The sequence below is a fragment of the Schistocerca serialis genome, chromosome 5 (genome assembly GCF_023864345.2).
Source record: "Schistocerca serialis cubense isolate TAMUIC-IGC-003099 chromosome 5, iqSchSeri2.2, whole genome shotgun sequence".
Lineage (NCBI taxonomy): Eukaryota > Metazoa > Arthropoda > Insecta > Orthoptera > Acrididae > Schistocerca > Schistocerca serialis.
The window spans coordinates 827,933,902-827,961,717 of NC_064642.1; the positions used below are offsets into that span (position 1 = coordinate 827,933,902).

The 27,816-nt window shown below is 43.6% G+C and overlaps 1 protein-coding gene across 1 annotated transcript in view; it reads left to right on the forward strand.

Moving 5' to 3' along the window:
• Window positions 1-217: 217 nt before the first annotated feature.
• Window positions 218-27,816, forward strand: part of LOC126481616 (uncharacterized) — a 55,980-nt gene continuing 28,381 nt past the window's right edge. Inside the window, exons 1-2 of the mRNA XM_050105495.1 lie at window positions 218-264; window positions 18,914-19,147. Coding sequence (XP_049961452.1) covers window positions 18,937-19,147 — 211 coding nt within the window. The 5' untranslated portion in view covers window positions 218-264; window positions 18,914-18,936. The remainder of the gene's footprint in view (window positions 265-18,913; window positions 19,148-27,816) is intronic.

The window sequence follows — 27,816 nt, forward strand, 5'->3', positions numbered from 1 at the left end:
ATGATAGACTAGTGTCTGAACAACGCCAGAAGCAGCTGGTACCGGGATTCATTAGATCTGTGGACAGAACTAGAGTGAGGGTCAGTTTTTGGATTGACGACGTAAGAGGAAGTTTTCGCTGTATTGCGCAATCGTGCGACAGGCGCCAGGCGCGCCCGGCGAAACCCGGCCGGCGTATAAGAGCGCCGTTGCCGCCGCCGCGTCACTACACTACACCGCACTCCGCTACACGGCCGTGCCGGTCCGCCGCTGGCGCAACCGCAAGTAAGTTCCGCTGCTCGCGCACTCACTGTGCCAAACTGCACCCTGTTCGCTAGCTCGCAAATTTGTCTCCTTTATTCGCACGTACGTGTGCAAAGTGCTTCATCGTTGCGGGAAAATCTGCGCTTTCGAAACGATAGTGCAAGTTATGTTTTAGGAGGTTACTTTAACAAATAAAAATAAAATAATGGCTCTGAGCACTATGGGACTCAACTGCTCAGGTCATTAGTCCCCTAGAACTTAGAACTAGTTAAACCTAACTAACCTAAGCACATCACACACATCCACGCCCGAGGCAGGATTCGAACCTGCGACCGTAGCGGTCTCGCGGTTCCAGACTGCAGCGCCTAGAACCGCACGACCACTTCGGCCGGCAAAAATAAAATAAACTAATAATATAATAATAATAATTATTATAAATCGTACTAATAGTAATTGTTTGGATAAGAAATTGAGAGATTAAAGTTTGTTTCGCTTTCAAGATTGGAATTGAATTTCTTAATGTTTCATAAAATCTTACGTAGCATTATTCATTGACGTCGCACAATAAAGTAAATGCAATTTACGCCGTGAATTTATCGAGCTTCGCACGTCCGAAGATGTACGGAACGTAGCCAGGGCTCATTATACATTTTTTGTAGACAAAGTCATATCTGACCTCAGCTTCAATCATGACAATGGAGTGACTAAAACTACTAAAGCAGAGAAAAGCGTACGATTAAATAAAACATGTATTCATTTCAACATATACATTACGATATGAATGACAGTTACGTAAAATTCTAGGTAGATAATTGCAGATAATTCTCAAATGAGAGCGACTTGTTAATTCTGCGCCTCTTTTCTGCAAATAAGTATCAGTATGGCTAACTGTGGAGACACACAAAATATTACGTCCTTCTAGGACAACGAATGACATAAGAGTGCCGATGACTACTGGCTGCGACAAGAGAGCAGTGTTAATTCCTTTGCTTTGCTTTGCTTTTTCTTGTCTTAAAAAATCGATACATATAACCTAAGTTCAGTAAATTAAATATTCTCTGTGCTCGAGTGCAAATGGTTCCTTAAATTACCTACCAGCAAAACCCCCGACTCAAACGCGTTGGTTGCCGGCGGCCACAACAATCAGTCGCGCTCTTCAGTACATACACATTCTCGCGCCATGCAACGCTCATAACGTTGAAGAAGGTATTGTACCTGATTTCCTGTCCACCGACGTCAGCTCAATCGAGAAATACAAATGAACGCATAGTACTGCAGTACGCTGTGTATTAAGTAGAACGGCACGCTTTTTATTAAAGAATCCAACTCCCATGCGTAAAATATCTCCAAAACGTCGGATTACTTTACAGATTAATTAATCTCTCGGATATCTGACTTTATACGTTTGAAATTGTGTTTAAACTCCGCTGCACGTCGCTAAGTGCTCACATTCTCACAAATACTGGACCACTAAAGTGAAAGTATTTCCGAGATGTCCGCTAAGCTGCCCCCACACAACACGCTGATTCTAACTGTAGTACTTCTCCTTACTTGTTAAACTTCGTGTTATAACATTATATCCCTTAATGAGCAGATTGTGACAACATTTAAAATTTCTTGATTTGATCAATAACTACGCGAAATACTTAGAATCAGATTTTTGTTGCTTCCGGAAGCCGTTAGTTAACTGGTATCAGGACGGCTGCTTAGTGATACACTACAGTACACTACTGTGTCGATCTCTCCCAGAAAGTAACGCAAATGGAGTTACCGAACAGTGGAACAGTGGTGTAGAGGCGAAAAAAGGTGATGGCAGCAGCGAGTCACCGATACGCAACCTAGTGATCGGCGATCATAGTCTAAAGTTTTAACGAGAATTAAAGAAAAAGTAAGTGTGCCATAAATCAAGATGCGCGGTTACCAGCCTGTAAACAGATTCCAACCAATCTGATTTGTCTTCTGAAGAAACGTGCCCCGTGTTTCTTACAGGTATTTCTTGCGTGATTTCGACTGAATTAAACGCCGCATTGTTTGAAACGACGTGTGTCAAACAGGCTAACTTGACAGCACAAGAGGAAGATATACAAGCCGGCCTCCCGTGGCCGTTATCGGAAACACACGGTGACGTCACAGCAAACAAGTACAGCGGTGACTAAGGAAGGCTCATCGCACTGTGAATGATTTCGAGACACATATTTGGTGTCTCCGGAAGGGTACGGAGGAACAGGCAAGACTTATGTAACTGCGGCGAGGCTGGCCAGTGGTACCTTCATTGCAGATGCACACCACGCTCCGACTATTACGGGAATCGGCGAAACGCTGCGAGTAACGGGGGTAACGGGAAAGGGGCACTACGTCAGCAAGTTGAGAATTTTGGTCTGGCGGGAGGTGTTCCAGGGTAGGCCGGGCAGCTGCCAAGACCACTGTGTCTGGACGGCTCGGTAGTCACAGTGTCTGCCTTGTAAGCAGGAAGCACGGTTTCTAATTCTGGTGCGACACAAATTTTCATTTTCCCAATTGACGTTAATGAATGACCACTAGCAGCTACATTGTATTTTCATTTCAAGAAAGTTGTGCACATACGATCAAGCGGTTCAGCATGTCGTCGGAAAATATCGCGATAAAAAATCACGAAGCCGACCGCAGCGCCATCACGCCCAGGTGCAATAATGTTGTGGTCGTCCAATACTGGAAACGAAAATTTTATTTTTATTTGATCGTGTTTCCGAAACTCAATTAGTTAGGGAGCTAACATTCTAATCTTTGTCATTAAGGTATGCACTATGTACCATTACACCATATCATTCCAAGACAGAAACATTAGAGCATATGTTGACATATGCCGTTGAGCCAAATGCGATATACTGATACTACGCCACTAGCTTCAAAATAAATATATAAGTAAAAACAGAACTCGTTGCGCCGCTAAACGCCGGCATTCCCTTCCCGCGGTGTCACGTCCCTCTAAAGCAGAAACCTGACACGTTCCTGTGGCCTTCATTTCCTACTGGCAGTCGTAGCTCGCCCCAGACGTTTGTGTCGTCCACAGTGTGATTCAACCTACTGCCGAAATGCGTGCTGGTCTCTCGAAGACTGGCTTTCCTCAGCTCCTTTTCACACTGAAGCGCCAAAGAAACTGTTATATGCATGCGTATACAGATACAGAGACATGTAAACAGGCAAAATATGGCGCTGCGGTCGGCAACGCCTACATAAGACATCAAGTGTCTGGCGCAGTTGTTAGATCGGTTACTGCTGCTACAGTGGCAGGTTATCAAGATTTAAGTGAGTTTGAATGAGGTGTTACAGACGCCTCACGAAAGATGGGACACAGCATCTCACAAGAGTACCATGAATATTAGGAATCTGGAAAACATCAAATCTCCGACATCGCTGCGGCCGGAAAAACATCCTGCAACAACGGGACCAACAACGACTACTTAAGAGAATCCTTCAACATGACAGAATTCCAGCCCTTCCTCAAACTGCGCCGGCCGAAGTGGCCGTGCGGTTAAAGGCGCTGCAGTCTGGAACCGCAAGACCGCTACGGTCGCAGTTTCGAATCCTGCCTCGGGCATGGATGTTCGTGATATCCTTAGGTTAGTTAGGTTTAACTAGTTCAAAGTTCTAGGGGCCTAATGACCTCAGCAGTTGAGTCCCATAGTGCTCAGAGCCATTTGAACCTCAAACTGCTGCAGATTTCGATACTGGGCCATCAACAAGTGTCAGCGTGCGAACCAGTCAACGAAACATCATCGATATGGCCTTTCGGAGCCGAAGGCCCACTGGTGTACCCTTGGTGACTGCACGACACAAAGCTTTACGCCACGCATGTTTTTTAACACTGACATTGGATTGTTGATAGCTGGAAACATTTTGCCTGGTCGGACCAGTCTCGTTTCAAATTGCATCGAGCTGATAGACGCGTACGGGTATGGAGACAACCTCATGAATCCATGGATCCTGCATGTCAGCAGCGGACTGTTCAAGCTGGTGGAGGCTCTGTAATGGTGTGGGGCGTGTACAGTTGGAGTGATATGGGACTCCTGATATGTCTAGATACGACTCTGACAGGTGACACGTACGTAAGCATCCTGTCTGAAACCTGCATCCATTCATGTCCATTATGTATTCCGAAGGATTGGGCAGCTCCAGCAGGACAATGCGACACCCAACACGTCCAGAACTGCTACAAAGTGGCTCCAGGAACTCTCTTCTGAATTTAAACACTTCCGCTGGCTACCAAACTCCTCAGACACGAACATTATTCAGATTATCTTGGATGACTTACAACGTGCTGTTAGGAAGAGATCGCCGCACCCTCGTACTCTTACGGATTCATAGACAGCCCTGAGAGAGATTTATACTGTCAATTCTTTTCAGCGCCACTTCAGGCATTATTCCAGTCCATGCCACGTCGCACTGCAGCACTTCTGCGTGCACGCAGGAGCCGTACAAGATATTAGGCATGTGTACCCGTTTCTTTGGCTCTCCAGTGTAAAATGGCTCGTCCCGAGAAAAACAGTCAACTGACCAAAGTGCTACTACGTTTTATCACTAACCTACTACGTTTCGAAGTGACAGATGCGAGATGTTAGGTTTCCAGGCAATATATTAATGCCGTTACTTATCGACTCGCAAAAATTAAGGTAAAAATTTATTCCCACATCTGTGGAGCATGATGACACAGTGCAAGGCGGCTGAAAAGAGGGGGAAATTTTGGAATTGATATCAATGGATTAGCACAATTACTTTACACATATTTATTTATCTCAGTGTATAGTACAGTTTACGCCGTTATTGAAAGTCACAAGCATTTTTATTTTTTGAATATCACATCCGAAAAATGCGCTCCACATCGACGCAAACATTCCTGCAGCCTGAGAGGGATCTTGCATATGGCTCGATCCAACGTTTCAGTAGGAATCCTGAAGATATCCTCTCGTTCAAGTCCTTCACTTTTAGCAGGTCGAATACGGTAAACCGCGATCTTTGGGTGGCCCACAATAAAAAAATCATACGCTGTCGTGACAGGCGATCTCGTGCGCCGTGCAGGACACCTTGCCTTGGAGTTACACGGCTACCAAACAATCGTCGCACAGATCCCATTCATACCCGTGTCGCATATGCCGTTGCGCCGTCATGGTTAAACCAACTGTTGGCGGGACAACAAAATTTTCCATCGTGGCGAGCGCGCAGAAATGCCGCGACACGACGTGGCATGGACTCCTTGGAGGGAACTGACACCATGAACTCCGCGGGGCTGTTCATAAATCCGAAAGAGTACGAGGGGATGGAGATCTCTTCTGAACAGCATATGATCAATAATTTTCACATCTGGGATGTTTGGTGGCCAGGGGAGGTGTCTAAACTCAGAAGAGTGTTCCTGGAGCCACTCTGTAGCAATTCTGGACGTGTGGGTTGTCCTATTCTCCTACTGAAATAGCTTAAACCCGTCGGGATGCACAATGGACATGAATGGATGCAGGTGATCAGACAGAATGCTTACGTACGTGTCACCTGTCAGAATCGTATCTGGGCAAATCAGGGGTCTCGTATCACTTCAAGTGCACACGCCCCACGCCATTACAGAGCCTCCACCAGTTTGAACAGTCCCCTGCTGACCTGCAGGGTCCATGGATTCATGAGGTTGTCTTCATACCCGGACACGTCCATCCGCTCGATACAATTTGAAATGAGACTCGTCCGACCAGGCAACATGTGTCCAGTCATCAGCAGTTCAATGTCGGCGCTGAGAGCAGGCGAGGCGTAAAGCTTTGTGTCGTGCAGTCATCAAGGTTACACCAGTGGGCATTCGGCTCCGAAAGCCCATATCGACTATGTTTTGTTGAATGGTTCGCACGCTGACACTTGTTGATGGCCTAGCACTGAAATCTTCAGTGATTTGAGGAAGGGTTTCACTTCTGTCACACTGAACGATTCTCTTCAGTCGTCGTTGGTCCCGTTCTTGCAGTATCATTTTCCGGTCGCAACGTAGTCGGAAATTGGATATTTTACCGGATTCCTGATATTCACGGTACACTCGTGAAACGGTCGTACGGGAAAATCCCCACTTCACCGCTACCTCGAAGATGCTGTGTCCCGTAGATCGTGCGCCGACTATAACACCACGTTCAGACTCACCTAAATCTTGATAATCTGCCATTGTGGCAACAGTAACCGATTTGCGCCGGACACATCTTGTCTTAAATAGAAGTTGCCGACCGAAGGTCAACCTTTTTTTTATGTGATGTTATAGTTTGGTACTTTATTTTCTTATAGCGGCTATCGAGACGAATCCAATGATGTATAAGGTCTTTGAATGTCAAGAAGGTCACAAAGGTGGTATGAACGTCCGTTTACAGAAGGTGTTCGAAGTCATGACCATTGGTATCAATGCAGTGCTGCAATCTTCTTATTATGGATTGAGTGGTATTCCTTACCCCTTCGGCACTTATAAAAGCACATGCTCTGACAAATCTCTCTCGTATATCATGAAAATAGCAAATATTCTCAGAATGCGGCGTATCCATCTAACGTACCATTGACATGTAAATACCATTCGGCGGTTTCGCAATACAACACTGACAGGAACAGTAAGACTAGTAACGTCGAATCAAGCGAATGTGAATGATGTATTCCTTCGAAGAACAAGTTGATATGCTTCTCATTTAAGGAGAATGCCAAATAAAATCAGTGGGAGCTAGAGACTTAAACGCTGAAAGATATCCTCAACGCACTCTCTCTACACTTCGTACATTTAAAAATATGTATGATAAATTGAGAACAACTGGATCTTTAATGCATCGGAAACACATCCAGCAAAGGAAAGTTACTAACGAGGAAACGGAAACTGGTAGTCTTGCCACTGTTGTTCGAGATCCTTGTGTGAGTTAACGTCAAATCGTAAGGGGATCTGGCATGAGCCACAGTAGTGTTGTTCGTGTTCTGCGTCGCCATAAATATCATCCTTGCCATAGCAATCTCCACCAAGAATTTGAATTCTGCCGATGGGCTCAACTTCAGATTCAGAGGGATGACACATTTATTAATTTGATTTTATTTACTGACGAGGCTACATTCTCGAACTATGGAAATGTTAGTTTGCATAACATGCATTATTGGGGAACTGAAAATCCATATTGGCTGCGGCAGATTGCACACCAAACACCGTGGTCGGTGAATGTATGGTGTGGGATGCTAGAGGACAAAATTATAGACCGCTATGTCATCGAAGGAAATGTTAATGAGACAAAGTACACCACATCCTGCAAGAAACATTAGGTCTGTTATTGGAAGAAATACCTTTAGGCAGAAGGAACAGAATGTGGTATCAACACGATGGGTGTCCGGGACATTTTTCGCTGATTGCTATACAATTCCCAAATCGTGGGACTGGATGCGGACGAGATTTGTCGTGGCCGGCTCGTTCGCCAGACTTGACGCCTCTGGATTTTTCTTGTGGGGATTAGTAAAAGACATTGTTTATCACGACGTTGCAAGATATGCGTGAGAGAATTATCAGAGCATGTTCTTCGATAAGTGCCGATGTGATAAGGAATACCATTCAATCCATGATAAGAAGATTGCAGCACTTCGAACACCTTCTGTGAATGGAGGTTCATGCAACCTTTTTGACCTTCGTTGACCTTCAAAGACCTTACTGTTACACATCATTGGATTCATCTCGATAGCCGCTGTCAGAAAGTAAGTACCAAACTAAAGCATCCCATTAAAAAAAAATAATAAGTTTACCTTCATATCTCTGAAGCGCCCCCACCTAGCAACAAAAAACAACCGTCATATTATATCCCCCATTATTCCATGCAACTTTTGTCCCACAACCTTTCCCGCTCCTATCATACTTTCGGAGTTATTCCAGGTTTACAAGTTTCTTTGGTGCTTCAGTTTATATCATCATATGGCTGAAGAGGATACGTATAACAGCTAACAAGTGTTTCTAGGCAGATAAAATTTCTGGGGGTGGATTTGTTCCTGTGAGGATGTCATCACACATAATGTTACTTTACTTGAAACTATGCATTGCATTACATGACATGTACTAATATTAACAAGTAAAAGAGAGTGAATATCTCACGATATTTTGATTTAAATGTCATTGAAGCTGCTATAAAAGTCGAAAAGCTAGTTCCCTTATTTCACATCGCTTCTCTTTTTTGTGCTCTGCCCAATTTTTGATTCTTGTTAAAATAGAGGGATAATCTGTCTGCAACTGAGCTGTCGCTCTTTCGTCTGAAAATGTGGCGCAGAGTGATCTGGTCCGTAACATCGAGACTACACGATGGTTAACCAATCGCTCCAAGGACTTTCCTACAAAGTTCGTTAAGGCGATATCTTGCGGTAACTACTGGGACACATTCGATCTCTTCGTACTCCCGCTAAGCAGACTATCAAAATGGCCTCTCACCATGACTTGGAAAGAGGCCTGCCTGCCATACAAATTCAGCCCTTAATTGTCCGAATAGATTTTGTCTTTGAAAAAAAAATGTTTTTATTACTTATTCAATGTATACATGAGTTAAATAAAACAGCAAAATGGTTTTCAAATTTTTCTGGTTTACGTATTGTTTAGAGTACGGTGTTGTCATTACATTACCTGTTTAGTCATGTTAATTATTCAATTTCTCGCGGGAATGTATATGAACACTGCACACGTAAACAAGATACACACGCACAAATCAGGAGAAATGTACGCAAAATAGCCGTTCCGGTGTGACGAAATAAAAGTATTTTCAGAAATTTGCTACATCTACATCTACAACTACATCGATACTCAGCGCTGCACGTTACTGCGAATGGCGGAGGGTATCCCGTAGCACTGCTAGCCATTTCCTTTCCTGTAAAACTCTCATTCGAGGGCAGGATGGAGGCCTGTTGTGTTTTCTGATGAAAGCTGGTTCTGCCTCGATACAAGGCTATCGATAAAATATTGATATATTATTATTTCCGAAAGGAGGTATGGATTGATATCGGCGACAAGTTATTCCAGTTTTTGTCGATATATGGAAATCATAATGGCAATATCAAGTAATGGTATTTTTTTATATTATATTTTTTTCGCAATTTTCATTAAATATTTGAAACTATTTCTTTTGAAATTGTAGTACAACTTTACTTTCACTTTGTGAAGAAGTCTTGGTACTTTTTGAGCTTTCGTCACGTCCAGTATTTCATTTTGACTACGAGAGGCAAGTATGGGTACCACAAAAGAAGAATTCCGATTGCGCAGGGAGATGCCGGTGTGAGTGGCACAACAAACTTGCTGGAAATTATGACCAAACATTTAATGACGAGACTGGTCTTTGGCACAAGTGGATACGTGCGAGGGGAAATGCTGACGTAATCGGCTCTCGGCGCTGCCAACAGAAACTGCAACGTTTAGATTCACCCGACAGTTTTCCTAAATCAGAATGAGAAAAGGCTTATTTCGCCATGTTGTCCATGACAGGTGACTGGTGAAAGGTTGACTGGACTGAATTGCATTGCAAACCACCATGTACACAGTTGTTAACTAACATCAAAACAGTCGGCCATAACAGTACTGTAATACAAACTTTTCATCTGCACAGAGACCCATTATTAACTAATAAATTTTCAAATCAAGTGTTTTTCCTTCAGTTATTGAGCTAAGGGATATAATCAGGCTGCTGTCTTGTTGATGTACAGAATATCAAATAATAAATCAGTACTTAAATATACAACTATAAAACTGGCAGTATATTTACATTGTGGAACCGATATTTTTATAGGCCAATACGTTGATACATGTAAATATAGTGATACTCTTCGTCGATATCCATGGGCGTACCCAGCTTGGGGCAGGGGGTGGGGGGTGCGGGCAGCTGCCCCCCCCCCCCCCCCCCAGAAGTTATTCGAACTCGTTCGCGCAGATCCGGGAGTAATTTATCCGTCTTTGGCACGTTACTGTCGGCAGGGAAGTTTATAGAAATAATAAATTTAGCAATAAGCAATCCGCTCTGCTATTCGCAGGCATGTTACGACGCCGAGGAACAGCGTATTCACTAGTAGGCAGTAAGGGATCATGACTATGTGAAGTTTCTAACGAACAATATCGTTTCTCCTACCATATTTAAATGTAAAATGCTTTTCTGCTCCTAAACTATTAATTTTTTCGTTACAGCTGACGCTAACTATAGATTAATAGCAGTTGACGTGCAGGTTATGACAAGCAGTAGATGGCGAGACATTTAGTGCAAGTGATGGTGTACAAGCCATTTTAATAAAGAAATATTATCGAGCATCATACGTTCATTGCTCAAGCCACAAACACAACCTTTGCGGTAAACGATGCAAACTAGAAATACCGCTGCCACTGTGGAAGACACTATAAACTTTTTTAGAGAGTCGAGTACACGTCGGAAATACGCTCCGAATTTAACAAGAATGTGTGAGACGAGATGGTCTGAAAAATATAAATGCAACAGACTGTTTTCTCAAAATTTCCCAGAGATTGTGAGAGCTCTAGAAAAATTGTCTGCTGAGCGAAATTACGCAACGAGGAAATCTCCGTATCAGTTGCATTCAGCCATTACCAAACCAGTCTTCATCTTATCTTTACAAACAATAGCCAAATACTCAGCAGCTTTGCAACCAGTAGCTACTGTCCTGCAGTCTAAGTCTGTAGATATGATCGCGGTGTGGGAACACGTCAGAGGAATCCTTGACGTGCTCAGTAATGATCGAAAGGAAGCAGGCAGAGTAACTAGCGAATTACTCGCAAAACCACAAGTTATAGCAGAGGAACTGGAAATAGAAATTACTGTTCCACGTTTTGCTTGCAAACAAAAATTCAGAAACAATCCACCATCCCAAAATGACAACGAATACTGGCGACGTTCGTTTATTAATACCATACATCGAATCATTCATGTCATAATTAAATATACGATTTTCACCAGAAAATACACCAGCTTTTGCTCTAAATAAGCTACATGCCTTGAATATGAGCAATTCTAGTGTAACAGACTTCCTTAAAAGCGCAGAATTGTTTAAAACATTTTATGGATTGGATGATATTGCCGGAGAACTGGAACTATGGTACAATTTGTGGAGGAAAAAGAATATAACTGAAGGTAAATTAAAGGATATGGAAGTCGTTGACCTGTTTAACGAGACCAATATTTTTCCCTAGCATGAAAGAAGCACTAAAAATTTTGAGCACTATTCCATGCACAACAGCGACTGTGAAACGATCCTTCAGCACACTTCGAAGAGTGAAGACGTGGCTAAGAAGCACTGTGGGAGAAGAATGGCTCACAGGACTATGTCTGATGAGCGTACGCCGCAATTACGTAAAAGAAAACTGCCAGATGTTAGGGAAGAAAGTAACTGAGAAATTTGCGGCAAATCCTAGAAAATTATTACTGAATTTTTATTTAATAAGAAGTGCTGTATGTTGTCTCGAGTCCTTGTTTCCTGAGACTAGTTATGACCTCCCCCCCCCCCCCCCCCTCCCCAGTTCAGATCCTGGGTAGGCCCTTGTCGATATGTTGAGGACCGATAATGATATTTTTTAAATATCGTCATATCGGGTTTCCAGTATTTTAAAAAGTATCAGTAGTGCTATTCAGTACCAGTGACGGCTGTGTGTTGATTAGAAAGAGCCCGGTTGAGGCCCTGCAACCAGCCTGTCAGCATGTTGGACACACTGGATCCATGCCTGGAGTCATGGCCTCGGGTGCGATTTCGTACGCCGGCGTGGTTATTCCAGCCACCTTAATTGCGAATTTCTACGTCAATCTGCTGATGCGACCTGTTGTGCTGCTATTCATACGCAGCATTCCATGGGTTGTTTCTAGTAGATTAACGCACGTCACGTGGCAGCATCCGAAACTTTTTTTTTAAAGAAGCAACTCGCCAAACCATTAAAGGTCAAACCATTGAAGGTCTTAAATTTTTCGGAAAAGTCACTTCAGCACAAACCCGCACACTTGCCACAACGACGTCATGAGAGAAACAAGTGTACATCATGTGAAATCAGGATTTTGCTTCGCTCTGCACAATTAAACTGGGTGATTCCATGATGATGTAACGAACTTTAAGGGATTGCTACTGTCAAACACAACTCTTCTACTCAAAACGTGCTCACAGCTCTTAAGATATGCACTTTATAACCCATCTTTAATGCACAGCCAGCAATGGTGGCCGAGCGGTTCTAGGGGCTACAGTCTGGATCCGCGCTACCGCTACGGTCGCAGGTTCGAATCCTGCCTCGGGCATGGATGTGTGTGATGTCCTTAGGTTAGTTAGGTTTAAGTAGTTCTAAGTTATAGGGGACTGATGACCTCAGAAGTTAAGTCCCATAGTGCTAAGAGCCATTTTAATGGACATTTTTGTCTTGTTTTGGTCCACACAGTCTCCTCCCTAAATACAGACAAAGACTTTGTGTTAGTGGACAGCGTGTTTTAAAATTTGAGTTATATAAATTGGCCCAGTTAATCTGACAGATCTGTATATCGTAGCCCATCCAAAATGATGACTAAAGAATTCGTTAGCTACAATATTAAACAAGAATTACCATTAATTCAGTTTATTGCATTAAAGAGCACATTACATCAGCTAAAAAACATTGACAGTATCAAACTATTACCTTCGCAAATGTGTGTAAAGGGTTTGCGATCTGAATCTAGTAACTGCATGTCAATATAAAACATTGATACTAGTGATTACTCTGATTGCTGAAATGTTAGTATTAAAAGGCAGTTAGTTGTGTAGAAGGAGATGTGTGTGCATCTGTAGCCGGAGATGAAAGCATATTGACCGTAAAAATCTGCAAGTAAGTCTTCAGAGAGAGGCTTTAAGAGTTACCGAAACTCAGTGCAAATGGATTTGATTCTTGCAAACTATATCTCACCATGTTAATCTGCAGGTGGAGGATATCGCTGAAAAATCAGTCATTGGCTTTGCACTAACAACTTGCACCGGCAGCCAAGTCCAACTTTGTCTGAAAAATTTCGCAGCACTTCCGTTCTGCTGCTCAAACGGACACTCGGCTGGCGAGATCGGCTCCACGCAGTGAAGAAGTCTGCTGGAGAATGAGTCTAGTGGAAGGGTAGTCTGCTGGATAAGAAGTGATTTTGCTCCGCCTGCTTCCGAAAAGGAAGACTCAGGTTTTTGATCCTTACATAATTTTGATTGGCTGGGCTACAGATATTTCGAATGCCAAACAGGAAAAAGATGCCTTAAAAAGCTTTGGTCCACTTGCTGACTGACTGTAGGTGGTTAACCAGTAATACATTTCCTAGCATTTTGTACTAAAAAATAGTGTCCTGCTCTCCCTCGCTCTGTCTTTTTCTATGGCCAATGAGGTGGGTCCTTGACAACACGAGCCGTGTTTGCCTTTCTAGCTCCTAATTTATCCAAATGATAGCCAATACTGGCAGCTCTCACATCCTGTTAAGTGTTCCCCGTTTTTAGTGCCTGGGTCTGGTGGCGTCCCACGTGCTCAGCTGTTCTGATATGGCTTCTCACTCCACGTCTCGTACGGGCTAAGTATATCGAAGAAAGTCTTATTTTCCACGATTTGTTCACAAAAGCGTCCTTGTGGACCTCGCTAAAAACGGAATTTCTCCCCTTTCCTCCTATGAGTTGTACAACATACTCTGCTGGCTGTCCTGTACAGCAGGAGGTCGTATCTTTGTTGCAACTTCGACGACCGGCGTCCCCAAAAAGAAAGGCCACGTGACCGAGTGGCACTGACCTCAACTAGCGCTTTGTGGAGACTCTCCCTGGGATGGGTCCCTCCCCACCCCTCCCTGTGGGCATACGGGGCTCTCGTACATCCCCTTTGGGGATTGATTATTCTAACGATTTTCACATTGGTTCTACATTACTTGTGGGACACTTTTGGGAAAGAGGATCGCATAACACTTGCAGCACCAGAGGTCCACTGTGAGAGGCGTCAGAACGATTTCCACTCATAACTTTTGACTCAGATATCTCCCGACTAGAGTGCCTTGCCCTAAATTATACATTTACGCTTTCCTTCAATCATGGCAGTCTGTAACATCATCATGGAATTACTCGGTATATGGCTCCATTAGGCGGACAGTGATGAAGCAAAAGTGGAAACTTCGCAGTGAAAGCTGACGTGTGGGAGAGAGCATTACTTGTTTATCCTACCTTCACGATTCGCAACGTTTCTGCACCGAGACACTCCTGTTGATAGGTCAGTGTAGCTTAAAATACGTCAGACAGAGTATTCATACTACACATATTGTAAGTAGTGCCTGCTAATGGCAGGAACCGTATCAGAATAGAGCTTGAGAAAAATGAGGCAACATATCGGTTAGCACTGGAAAAAAAGATTTTAAAAAAATGTTTGTATCAGTGTTCATAGTCCCACACACATGGCTAACATAGAAAGACGGAGCGAGATGACGCAGTGGTTGGCGCACTGGACTCGCATTCGGAAGGACGACGGTCAAACCCGGGTCCGGCCTTCCACACTTATGGTTTCAATGATTTTCTTAAATCGCTCCAGGCAAATGCCGGGATGATTCCTTGCCCGTCCTTGACACAATCCGAGCTCGTACTCCATCTATAATGACCTCAACGTCAATGCAACGTTCGTACCTTATTGTAACAAACAAGAAATAATCAGGATGTTGAAATTTCGGTAAGCGGAGAAGAGATACTGGATGTAATTGTTATGGAATATATAGTTATGTAGGTGTGAAGGTTTCGAAAGTGAGATATGCAGAATGGAGTTCGAATGATCTGAAACATCAAACTTGTTTGTTAACGTTTGACTCGCAAACTTTAACGACATTTGTATATATTCTTGGAATGAGGTGCTCTGTAGAGCCATACACGTCTCCTGGAGACAATGTTCACGGCTCAGCTACGTTAGCAATCTGTGCAATGACCAGGCAATATTTGAAAGGTGTGGTGGAGAGCACATATCACACATTCATTTTCTGTATTGTAGTGCCAAGAAAATCGTTTAGCCATGAAAGAAGACGCCATAAATTTACCAGAAGGAAACAAATACAAAAACATAACCAGCGCAACATATCTTACAATAAAACATGCAACTTTTTAAATTCGCGCAGCCATGCACCAGTAACCTGGCATTCATTAGGACAGAAAAACCAGAACATTTCGAAAAATACGACTCTGATGCAAAGCTGAAGATCAGCGGGGCAGAATTTTCTTTGTTTTTGTTTAGTTTTGTAGTGTTCCGACCCGACGGCCTTTACGGCCGGTCAAAAAAGTACTGTGTGTAACTAGTATACGAGGGGTAAACCAAGAACCGAAATTATTTTTTTTTAAAGCTAAATATTTTCACTTTATTTAAAGCAATCTCATCCCCTTCAAAATACTCTCCGTTGCACCTAATACATTTGTCACACTGGTGCTTCCAGTGTTTGAAACATTTTTTTGTAGTCATGTATAGAAACAGGTGACAGTTACTACCTCGTTTTTTTCTTCACTTGCCGGCCGCGGTGGCCGTGCGGTTCTGGCGCTGCAGTCTGGAACCGCGGGACTGTTACGGTCGCAGGTTCGAATCCTGCCTCGGGCATGGATGTGTGTGATGTCCTTAGGTTAGTTAGGTTTAAGTAGTTCTAAGTTCTAGGGGACTGATGACCTAAGATGTGTAAGCCCCATAGTGCTCAGAGCCATTTGAACCATTTTTTCTTCACTTCTTCAATGTTGTCAAATCGGTGTCTATTCGTGCCCCTTGGAAATAGGTAGAAATAAAAAAAAAGTCTCTCGGACCCAGGTCAGACGAGGAAGGTGCGTGGGGCAGCGACACAGTGCCACTTTTAGACAAAAGCTAACAGAGACGGCTGTGCGTGCAGGTGGGTTGTTGTGGCGGAGCGGTCAGCCTCCGGCCTGCCACAGATCGGGTCTTTCTTGACGAACACTGTTTCGCAATCTTCTTAAAACTTCCAAATGAAAGGCTTGACTGACTGTCTGTAGGCACAAGTTCTCGAATTTTTTCACTATTGGCGTCGATTCGAGTAGTTGATGGACGTCGAGAGCAAGGTTTGTCATCAACCGATATGTCGCTATTTTTAAATCGAGCAAACAACTCATACACTTGCGGTTTTCGCATAGCGTCATCTTGGTGAGCTGTGTTCAACATTAAAACGGTTTCAGCAGCATATTTACCGAGTAGAAAACAAAATTTCAATAAATTATAGGTTAACAGGTATCCATACACGTTGGACAACATGGCAACGTTATTATAGAAAAGAGCAAAATGTTATTCACAGTGATGTTTAACGTGTAACATACGTGAATATGTAATTATAGTGTTTATGGCGATGCATGTCGGCTTCATTTTGTATTACTGACATGATAACAGTGCCTACTTTGAATGTTTATCTTTGTGCTGGTCATGGATATCAAAACCTGGATAACTTACGAATAAGTGTGTTGGCTAAGTAACGAAGTTTGCTGTAAAAGCTATCAGATATAGAGTGGATCTCTTCTGTAACAATTTTGATTTTTAAGTAATTGTGGGTTGTTGAGCTTCGAACGAATCTGGGGCGTTAAATATTGTTCACAAAATCTTATTTTGACCAACCTGCAGTTCTTTAGTAAGCTTTCATGCAACGTGCCCGATATGAAATTTGCATACAACATTAATGGTGATGCTAACGATCTGAAAAGTAGACCACTTTTTTCTGTTTAGAGACGCCGTTCCCTTTATTAAGGGATATGTAGCAGCAAAAACTGCTTTCTTTAATCTCGACGTCTGTTACATGTTCCGTAGACGTAAGGTGTTTTTCCAAGTGAACTCCAAGATATTTCGCATATTGTCTCAGGAATGATTTCATTTAATAACAGCAGGAGCGTTTGTAAACTCCTGTCTTTTTCTCCTATAGAGGCTTGCTTGGCTTTTTCCATTTCTTTTAACCCACCAACCTGTAAACCGTTTTTTAAGTGGTAAATAGCCCGTTCGAGTTCTCCTGAGTGTTCCCGCTGTAATTTATCGCATTATCATCATTGAAGAAGCCATTTTAATTGGATGGAAGACTGGTACAGCTGGTAAATATATGTTAAACAGTATCGGTCCCCAAAAGTGAATATGTTGGTACCCGGCGCTCATAGGGTAGCCATCAGAAGCATTGCCAAAAATAAGTACACTACACGCAGCCATTAAAATATGAACTAATTTATCTTACAGTATGCTTTGGCAACCTTAATTTGTTTTCTTATACAATAACCATTTGCCAAATTCTGTCAAAGGCTTACATACTGTGCAAGTTTCTGACACTTGTTGATTTAGCATCATTATAGCCACCTTTGACTCCATCAACTTGCCACAACATCTGCAGTGGAAATGAACGTTTCGGACGAAATACGCCTCCGGAAAACGTGGAAGACAAGTCAGTTCTACCAAATACGTAGTTCTAAGAAGTGTGATGTGTTCAGCTGCTTTCGAAATTAGAGACATGAGGCTGACTGCTCCGTAATTTTTTGGATGTCTATGTTATTTGTTTGGTTTTAGTATACTAATTACCGTGGCATATTTCGACTAACTGGGAAAATGCCATAATTTCAGTATCGCATTAATTATGGTGGAAAAGCAATCTTCAGGGACTTGGAGACAAGGCTTCTTTACGTGACTTCAGTTGGAACACAATTTTGTTAATTTTCCATAGAAGACTCAAATCGATGCGCTTATTGTCATGGAACTGGTTGCTGACAGTGCTGTTAGCAGTAAAATTGTTGTAGAGATCGATGGATGCAGTATTTGGAGTAACGGATGATGTGAATTCTTTCCCCAAAGCCTGTGTTTTCTCTTGCGCCCATTTCCAGAGATTCCGTGTACGTATAATTATTAGATTATTTTAACAGTTGAAACTCAGGAGGATTCAGGTGTTATTTGTTCCACGGGAGTGGGGTGCTTGGACTCCAAGCAGACTCTAAACTGTTGCTGGTCTCGATCCGCTATTAACAGCCGAGTCCCGACAGCCACTATACTCCGCAATGCTCTTTTGTTTTTCAGAGTTGCCACTGACGTTTCGTGAAAAGCCAATTCTCTCAGCATCTCCAAACTCTGGTGGACGTGATGACCAGCGAGATCTTTAATAAACTGAGTGCCATACTTCCAGCGTTATTTAACCTGAAACAGCTGTGCCAGTTTATAACATTTTCTGACATCTTCACTTCGAAACAATCCTTAATTATGCTACCCCGGATAAACGGTGTTCGGTTCACAGTACTCGTCACATTGTATTTCATTTCTTGCTTGTAATCGAGGCAGTGTTCAGCAACAGCTGACTCTCATGTCGAGTGTGTCGCTGACGTTCCTTTCATCTCTCATCCTCTGTTCTGATAGAACTGCCGCACGTACGCATGGAATGCGATAAACGGGTAGCTGCCGCATATCGTTTTTAACATTACAAGCGATGTCCGTTACATTATTTGAACGGGACGAAATACATAGGATGCCAATTAATACTTTTGGATGAACAAATTGCACCCTTTCTGTCTCAGCAAGGTGTTAGAGTGCCTGCTCAACAACACAGATTCTGTACCTGGACTCACCTGTACAGTTATTAGTGATAACCAATGTACAATTATTAGTGACAATCAGTGTAAAACACTGACTGTCGTTTGGCCTTATCTGCTTGAAATACTAAACCCGTGCTCTGTTCTGTCACGCTAACAGAGGAAGCTGATTCAGTGAATAAAATGGATACAGACGACACGGCATCGGGAAGTGGCGCCCAGAAGCGGCGAACCGTTCCCGATGACGACAGAATAATCGAACGCAAGATTCCGAGAACAACAGAGCGGGATTCGGCGGAGCAGCGGTTCTTTGACCGGCTGTTCGGGCCTCCTCCCGAGGAGATGCAGCAGGAGGCGATGGAAGCCGCGCCTTGCAGGACAGCACTGTCTGCAGGTAGGTCCAGGTGGCGGCAGCAGCAGCAGGCGTTCATCACCTGTGCGGATCTGGCCTCAGTGGTGTACTTACAAGGGGAACTCCACGTCGCACCTACTCTGTCCCTCAGATTTACTGGATAGCCCGTCAAAAAGTGAAAACAGGAAAAAGATTTACCGAACTGTGAAAAAAGAAGCAAAATAGAAACAGTGATCAGTCTAAGTTCAAGATGTACAAGCAAATCTGAATACCTACAGCGATATGGTTATGTGGCCACACTGTTGGTCTGTGATGGGAGAGGTCCGAGTTCAAAACTCCACATTATGAACTGTCCACCCAGTCACTGACGTGTGTGTTCGCTGTATCCAAATGTATGTGTGTGTCATGTTGTAACGTCCGTTTTCAACAGCAAGGTGTAAGGAAAGGACCTCGGGACGCACGTACCTCCTATTTGTTCTACACAAGTACCACATGTTATGACTCTTGAGTTCCTTTGTTGTAATAGCAGTTGACACCCGATTATTTGTTATTTTCATTTGTGTGCGAGGTCTACGCGGCATCTCACATTTACATGCGACTGTGATAAACTTTTACTACATGTCACATATTCTGTATCTAATGTATAGTATGACAACTGCCAAGACTGCAGAAGGAGAACAGTCGTGTCAATGACCACACAACCACATTGCTGTGGTTCTTCCAGTTTGCTTGAGGTTGTGTGTCTTGAACTTGGACCACTCCCTGTATCTATTTTGCTTCTTTTTTCATCTGTACACATTCTTCCTGTTTTCATGCTTGATATGATGGGGTATCCACTTGGCCATTTTACCACTAAATCTGAATAGGGTGTGTTAGGGAGTTTCCCTTCTTAGAAGCGAAACGAGGACAGACTGAGTTTAGTCGATAAAGTCAAACTGTCACACAAAAAGAGACTAGAAATCAACTGATTCACGAGTAAAAAAACGACCAGGTTCTTTACTGGTATTCTGCCGACCTGTTGTCTTCATTTTCTGCACATCATTTCGTCGGCCGATGCAGCTGTCCTGTTGATGTGCTGCGAGTTTTCGTCTTTGTGTACTCGCTGCCTGGACTCCAACGAGGCTCGAAGCCGTTTTAGGTATCGATCCGCAGTTTAAAGCCGAGTTCGCGTCGCTTCGCCCAATACACACTAGCACTAATTTTTCGTGAATAGAAAATTCTCCCAGCATCTTCCAACTTGGTGGACGTAGTTACCGCCGAGATTTTAATAAACTGAGTGCCGCATCTCCAGCGTTATTTAAACTGAAGCAGCCGTCTTAGTTTATTAGTTTTTGTGACGTCTTCGTTTAGCCACACTCTTTAATGTGGATACACAGAAACTTGGTGACCGTTCATGATACCTCGTCGCATCGTATTTCATTTCATGCTTATAATCGAGGCAGTATTCAGCAACAGCTGAGTTGCATATCGGTTGTGTCACTGGTGTTCCTTTCATCTCTCATCCACTGTTCTGGTAGTATTGCCGCGCGTTCGTATGAAGTGCGATACATGCTAGCTGTCAGAGACTTAGGTCGTTTGTGACATTACAAGCAATACGTTTTACCTTAGTTGAAGAGAGCAAAATAACAGGATACCATCTTTCTCTACGAGTTTACCGGTCTTTCTACATCTACATACATGCTCCACAGGCCCCATGGACACTAAAAACGCTATATTCAATCATTACAGGTTTCTTTCTCCTACTCATCTTCATCAACTTACATTTTCTACCTCCCATTCATCAGACCAACTAGAAATTTTGTTCAAGTCATGTTGTATCCTCCTACAGTCACTCAACTTCGACACTTTACCATTCACCACAGCATCTTCAGCAAACAACCGTAGCTTGCTGCCCACCCTGGCGCCAAATCTTTTGTGTACGTACATAATAATAGCGGTCCTGTGACACTTCCCCGAGGCCCTCCTGGTGACACCCTTGAACACACACCATCGAGACGAGCATACTGGGTTCTCTAACTCTGGCTTCACATACCTGTCAACTATTCCATACGCTCGTACCTTACGCCTGATATGCGGCACCGTGTCAAACGTTTTCTAGAAATCTAGAAACATCTAATCTGCTTGTTGCCCTTCATCCATTCTTCATATTGTATCATGTGAGAAAAAAGTAAGCTGAGTTTCGCACGAGCAATGCCTTCTAAAACTATGCTGATTTGTTGACATAAACTTTTCGGTCTCAAGGAAATTTATTATATTCCAATTGAGAATATGTTCAAGGATTCTGCAGCAGACCGATGTTGGGGATGTTGGTCTCCAATTTTGCAGGTCCGTGCTTTTGCCCATCTTATACACAGCAGTCACTTGCGCTTTTTTCCAGTCTCTTCAGACTTTGTGCTGGGCAAGAGATTCACAGTAAATACAGGTTATTTAAGGGTCTGGTACCGTAGCTAACACAGCTGCGTGGACTACACTAGACCAGTGCTCTCCCGAACACCAACTTCAATTCATATCTTCAGTTTATTTCCCCGTTCTTGTGTCGTCACTATGGCCAAGGCTCTCCAGTACTGGAACAGCATCCCAGCATTGGATGTAAAGGGGAAATCCTGCCTGTGCCTCAGGCGTAGGTGATGTATAGGTCTTATACAGTGAAATTTTTCATGAGGCATTTGAGTCTCATCTATAGGTTACGTACGCCTGAGGTACGGGTAGGATTTCCGCATTATGTCCGATGCTGGGGTGCTATTCCAGTGCTGGAGAGCATTGGCAAGAGTGACGATCTAAGAAGGGGAAGACAAGCTGAAGATGTGAATTGAAGTTTGTGTTTGGGAGGGCACTGGACTAGGCTAGTCCATGTAGCTGTGTTAGCTTGCTGTGGTGGTGTAGTGGCCAGTGCACCTACGTAGTAAGCAAGGAAACCTGGGTTCAAGTCCTGGCCTTGGCACAAATTTTAATTCATTTCTTCAGCTTCCATCGTTTCTTGTTAAGAAGTATTTCATGTGGCTGTCTCTGCTCCCCCGCCCCCCCCCCCACCCCCTCTTACCTGCAGTAAATCCATATACATCTCAGTCTACACACGGTAGGTGTCTGCATTATATTTCATGGAATGGCAGACATTATTCCACACATAGCTCAACATTACATTTTGCACATATAGTACGGATGACTCATTTTCATGATTGACCTGCAAATCTCGTATTTTTATTATCTTCTGTCTTCTTTATAAGATGGTGCATTCTGTCAGCGAATTTCGTTCAAGACTCAGGTGGTTGTTTGGAAGCCATGAGACCGCCCAGAACTTTTGGTTCGGACCTGTAACCAGTAAGATATCTCAAACCTATTCCTCTACTGCATTCGAGTTGTGGCATATCTTGCCTTAAGTTCTTGTACAGCATCCAAGTACTGTGGTTGCAGACATCTACTAGTCACGAGAAAACAGGCAAGTGTCACTTATTGTTACGTACTCTTCGTCCATTTGGTCAGAACCACCCATGAAATTGTTATGAAGCCCAGTCACTTATGGACATGGTTCTGTGACTTCTTTCTTGTAGCTCTGTGAATACCATTTCCCTGAATCTGAAGGTTCTTCACCATGAATGTTTGAGGCCACAGTAACTACTGAATTGTGCATCCATGTACTTAGGAACACACCATCCTCCTTCGAAATTATTGTCTCTGAGTATCCTCTGTTTTTTTTTTTCATCATGCTACTCTTCTCTAGAATAGTGTAGTTTTGGGAAATTCTATTTTGCCTAATGATTCCTGTTGCTACAAAATCTCTCGAATAACTGGAAAGGTTATGTCTTATGAATAAATTGTCATTATAAAATCGAGAAGGTGGTTGCTCTAGGTTGTCTGACATTTTTACTAGGGGACCAGCAGCTTGTCCGAAATATGACATGTACTCCTTTAAGTTCTTCGTCTCGGTATACTTCAAAATCTACAAGATATCCCTGCACAGGTTTCAAACACCAAACTTTGCAACCGAATCTAATCAGTTTGACACGTATGCACTCTTTAAAAAGAATGTCTGCTGTAATCTTTGCCATGCATTTATCGTATGACAGTTAATATTCTGGTTCGACGTATTTTATACAGATATTTTGGACAAAGGAAAGGTCTTGTTTTCTACAACTTATCACTTCAATTTCTTGACTGTTTACGAATTTGAGAATTTGTTCAAATCTATTTCTCCTCATAGAACTTACAACTGACGTGTTTCTTGTGTCTTCACAGGTATCACAGAAAAATCATTTCCCTGGCGGTCCATTGAACCCTCTCAAAATCGCAATAAAAACCGAATCTGTTTTGTTACTTTAGAACGAGGACAATTGTGGAAAAGTGAATACTCCCCTCCACCTGAAACTGAAAAATATATTTGTCCATAAATAGTTCAAAGATTTCAGCCGGTGTCGTAATCGAAATATCAGAATACTTTGGTTAAGGAAATGAGTCACATAGGAAAGTCGTAAATTCCCCGTCAGGCCACCTGAATGTTTCTCAGGCAATGCGCGTCCTTCTTGTCTGACTACTGAATTAATATACCTCATTTCTGCAGGAACCAAAAGTTGGTTCCACCCAGATTGTCTGGACTTACTCCAAGATCTTCGTCTGCAGAACCTTCATCAAGCGTGCCAGGTTCCATAGTTTGTCGACTCTTATTCCGGAACAGTAGATGAAGAACTTCTCTCAGCATTCTATCGCAGCCAAGACATTTCGTAAAATCACTACGAAAAATAAGAGCCACTGAAAATAGGATTGCTACACATAATAGATAATGAAATGTCTCAGCATCAACAGGTGACAAAAGTGAAATACTGAAAGCGGTGAAAACTAATTGCTATGCTGTAACCAGTTTCTTTAATGTTGTCACAAAATATTAAACAGTAATCTAAGATACAGAATCTTAGGATTGCACGCAAAATGTTATACACGGTGGTCCATTGATAGTAACCGGGCCAAATATCTCACGAAATAAGCATCAAACGAAGAAACTACAAAGAACCAAACTCGTCTAGCTTGAAGGGGAAAACCAGTTGGACCGCTAGGTGGCGCTGCCATAGGTCAAACGGATATCAACTGCGTTTTTTAAAAAATAGGAACCCTCATTGTTTATTACATATTCGTGTAGTACGTAAAGAAATATGAATGTTTTAGCTGCACCACTTTTTTCGCTTTGTGATAGATGGTGCTGTAATAGTCACAAACGTATAAGCACGTGGTATCACGTAAAATTCCGCCAGTGCGGACGGTATTTGCTTCGTGATACATTACTCGTGTTAAAATGGACCGTTTACCAATTGCGGAAAAGTTGATGTATGGCTATTGTGATCAAAATGCCCAACGGGCGTGTGCTATGTATGCTGCTCGGTATCCTGGACGACATCAGCCAAGTGTCCGAACCGTTCGCGGGATAGTTACGTTATTTAAGGAAACAGGAAGTATTCAGCCACATGTGAAACGTCAACCACGACCTGCAACAAATGATGACGCCCAAACAGGTGTTTCAGCTGCTGTCGCGGCTGATCTGCACATCAGTAGCAGACAAATTGCGCGAGAATCGGGAATTTCAAAAGCGTCGGTGTTGAGAATGCTACATCAACATCGATTGCAACCGTACCATATTTCTATGCACCAGGAATTGCATGGCGACGACTTTGAACGTCGTGTACAGTTCTGTCACAGGGCACAAGAGAAATTACGGGACGATGACAGATTTTTTGCACGCGTTCTATTTAGCGACGAAGCGTCATTCACCAACAGCGGTAACGTAAACCTACATAACATGCACTTTTGGGCAACGGAAAATCAACTATGGCTGCGACAAGTGGAACATCAGCGACCTCGGCGGGTTAATGTATTATGCGGCATTATGGTAGGAAGGATAATTGGCCTCCATTTTATCGACGGCAATCTAAATGGTGCAATGTATGCTGATTTTCTACGCAATGTTTTACCGATGTTACTACAAGATATTTCACTGCATGACAGAATGGCGATGTACTTCCAACATGATGGATGTCACGCACATAGCTCGCGTGCGGTTGAAGTGGTATTGAATAGCATATTTCATGACAGGTGGATTGGTCGTCGAAAATACACTCCTGGAAATGGAAAAAAGAACACATTGACACCGGTGTGTCAGACCCACCATACTTGCTCCGGACACTGCGAGAGGGCTGTACAAGCAATGATCACACGCACGGCACAGCGGACACACCAGGAACCGCGGTGTTGGCCGTCGAATGGCGCCAGCTGCGCAGCATTTGTGCACCGCCGCCGTCAGTGTCAGCCAGTTTGCCGTGGCATACGGAGCTCCATCGCAGTCTTTAACACTGGTAGCATGCCGCGACAGCGTGGACGTGAACCGTATGTGCAGTTGACGGACTTTGAGCGAGGACGTATAGTGGGCATGCGGGAGGCCGGGTGGACGTACCGCCGAATTGCTCAACACGTGGGGCGTGAGGTCTCCACAGTACATCGATGTTGTCGCCAGTGGTCGGCGGAAGGTGCACGTGCCCGTCGACCTGGGACCGGACCGCAGCGACGCACGGATGCACGCCAAGACCGTAGGATCCTACGCAGTGCCGTAGGGGACCGTACCGCCACTTCCCAGCAAATTAGGGACACTGTTGCTCCTGGGGTATCGGCGAGGACCATTCGCAACCGTCTCCATGAAGCTGGGCTACGGTCCCGCACACCGTTAGGCCGTCTTCCGCTCACGCCCCAACATCGTGCAGCCCGCCTCCAGTGGTGTCGCGACAGGCGTGAATGGAGGGACGAATGGAGACGTGTCGTCTTCAGCGATGAGAGTCGCTTCTGCCTTGGTGCCAATGATGGTCGTATGCGTGTTTGGCGCCGTGCAGGTGAGCGCCACAGTCAGGACTGCATACGACCGAGGCACACAGGGCCAACACCCGGCATCATGGTGTGGGGAGCGATCTCCTACACTGGCCGTACACCACTGGTGATCGTCGAGGGGACACTGAATAGTGCACGGTACATCCAAACCGTCATCGAACCCATCGTTCTACCATTCCTAGACCGGCAAGGGAACTTGCTGTTCCAACAGGACAATGCACGTCCGCATGTATCCCGTGCCACCCAACGTGCTCTAGAAGGTGTAAGTCAACTACCCTGGCCAGCAAGATCTCCGGATCTGTCCCCCATTGACCATGTTTGGGACTGGATGAAGCGTCGTCTCACGCGGTCTGCACGTCCAGCACGAACGCTGGTCCAACTGAGGCGCCAGGTGGAAATGGCATGGCAAGCCGTTCCACAGGACTACATCCAGCATCTCTACGATCGTCTCCATGGGAGAATAGCAGCCTGCATTGCTGCGAAAGGTGGATATACACTGTACTAGTGCCGACATTGTGCATGCTCTGTTGCCTGTGTCTATATGCCTGTGGTTCTGTCAGTGTGATCATGTGATGTATCTGACCCCAGGAATGTGTCAATAAAGTTTCCCCTTCCTGGGACAATGAATTCACGGTGTTCTTATTTCAATTTCCAGGAGTGTATTTCCATGGCCTGCACGTTCACGGAATCTGACGTCCCCGGATTTCTTTCTGTGGGGAAAGTTGATCCACCGACAACGCCTGACAACATGCGTCGGCGCACTGTCAATGCGTGGGCGAACAGTACGGAAGGCGAACTACTCGCTCTTGAGAGGAATGTCGTTACACGTACTGCCAAATGCAGAGGTTGACGTACATGATTTTGAGCATTTATTGCATTAATGTGGTATTTACAGGTAATCACGCTGTAACAGCATGCGTTCTGAGAAATGATAAGTTCACAAAGGTACATGTATCACATTGGAACAACCAAAATAAAATGTTCAAACGTACCTACGTCCTGTATTTTAATTTAAAACACCTACCTGTTACCAACTGCTCGTCTAAAATTTTGAGCCATATGTTTGTGACTATTACAGTGAGAGGCAGCCACATGCCTTGCTCATACTGTGGCATCAAGCAGTCAGGCCTGCAAGATGAGTGGTCTGCCAAGCGAGTGGATTTATTCTTATTTCTCGTCTAACATCAATGATTGATTATGAGCTCTAATACCCACAATTATGCTACGAATTATTCTCCTGTTTGAATATTACGCAACGGAAAGGGATAACGCACAACTGACTATTAGAAATTTACACAACTCTGATTGTTCACTACTCTCTGGCAATACCACATTTTCATTCTTACTCAAAGGCTTTGATCAACACGTGGCCATCGCACTGAATATGAATGGTGCACACATTATAAATTCTGGATATCATGACTGCACACTATTCGAAGAACAAGGCCACCAATCTTTTTCTTTTCACTATCTTTTTTATTCCGATAAATTCTATTATGATTCAAAGATAACCTAAACACACCATTACATTTTATATAACAATAACACATGAGAAACTGCGCCCAGTGGGCATGGCTTTACATTGGTGATTCTCTATCTTGCGGTCTCGTAATTATCTAACGCTACAGTGCACTTTCTGGATAGGATGGTGGATCTTTTGCTATTTCTCACACTTCGACTCCCACACGCATCATCACGAAAATTGACTCCAGACCGAGCGGTACAAAAAGGAACCTATCTTGCTACTCTCCCATGCAAACCATACATACTTAAATTACATGAAATACTTCACACTGGCAACATAGAATACATCACAAAGAATCGTCACAACGTTAGAATCACTTCACTTTCAG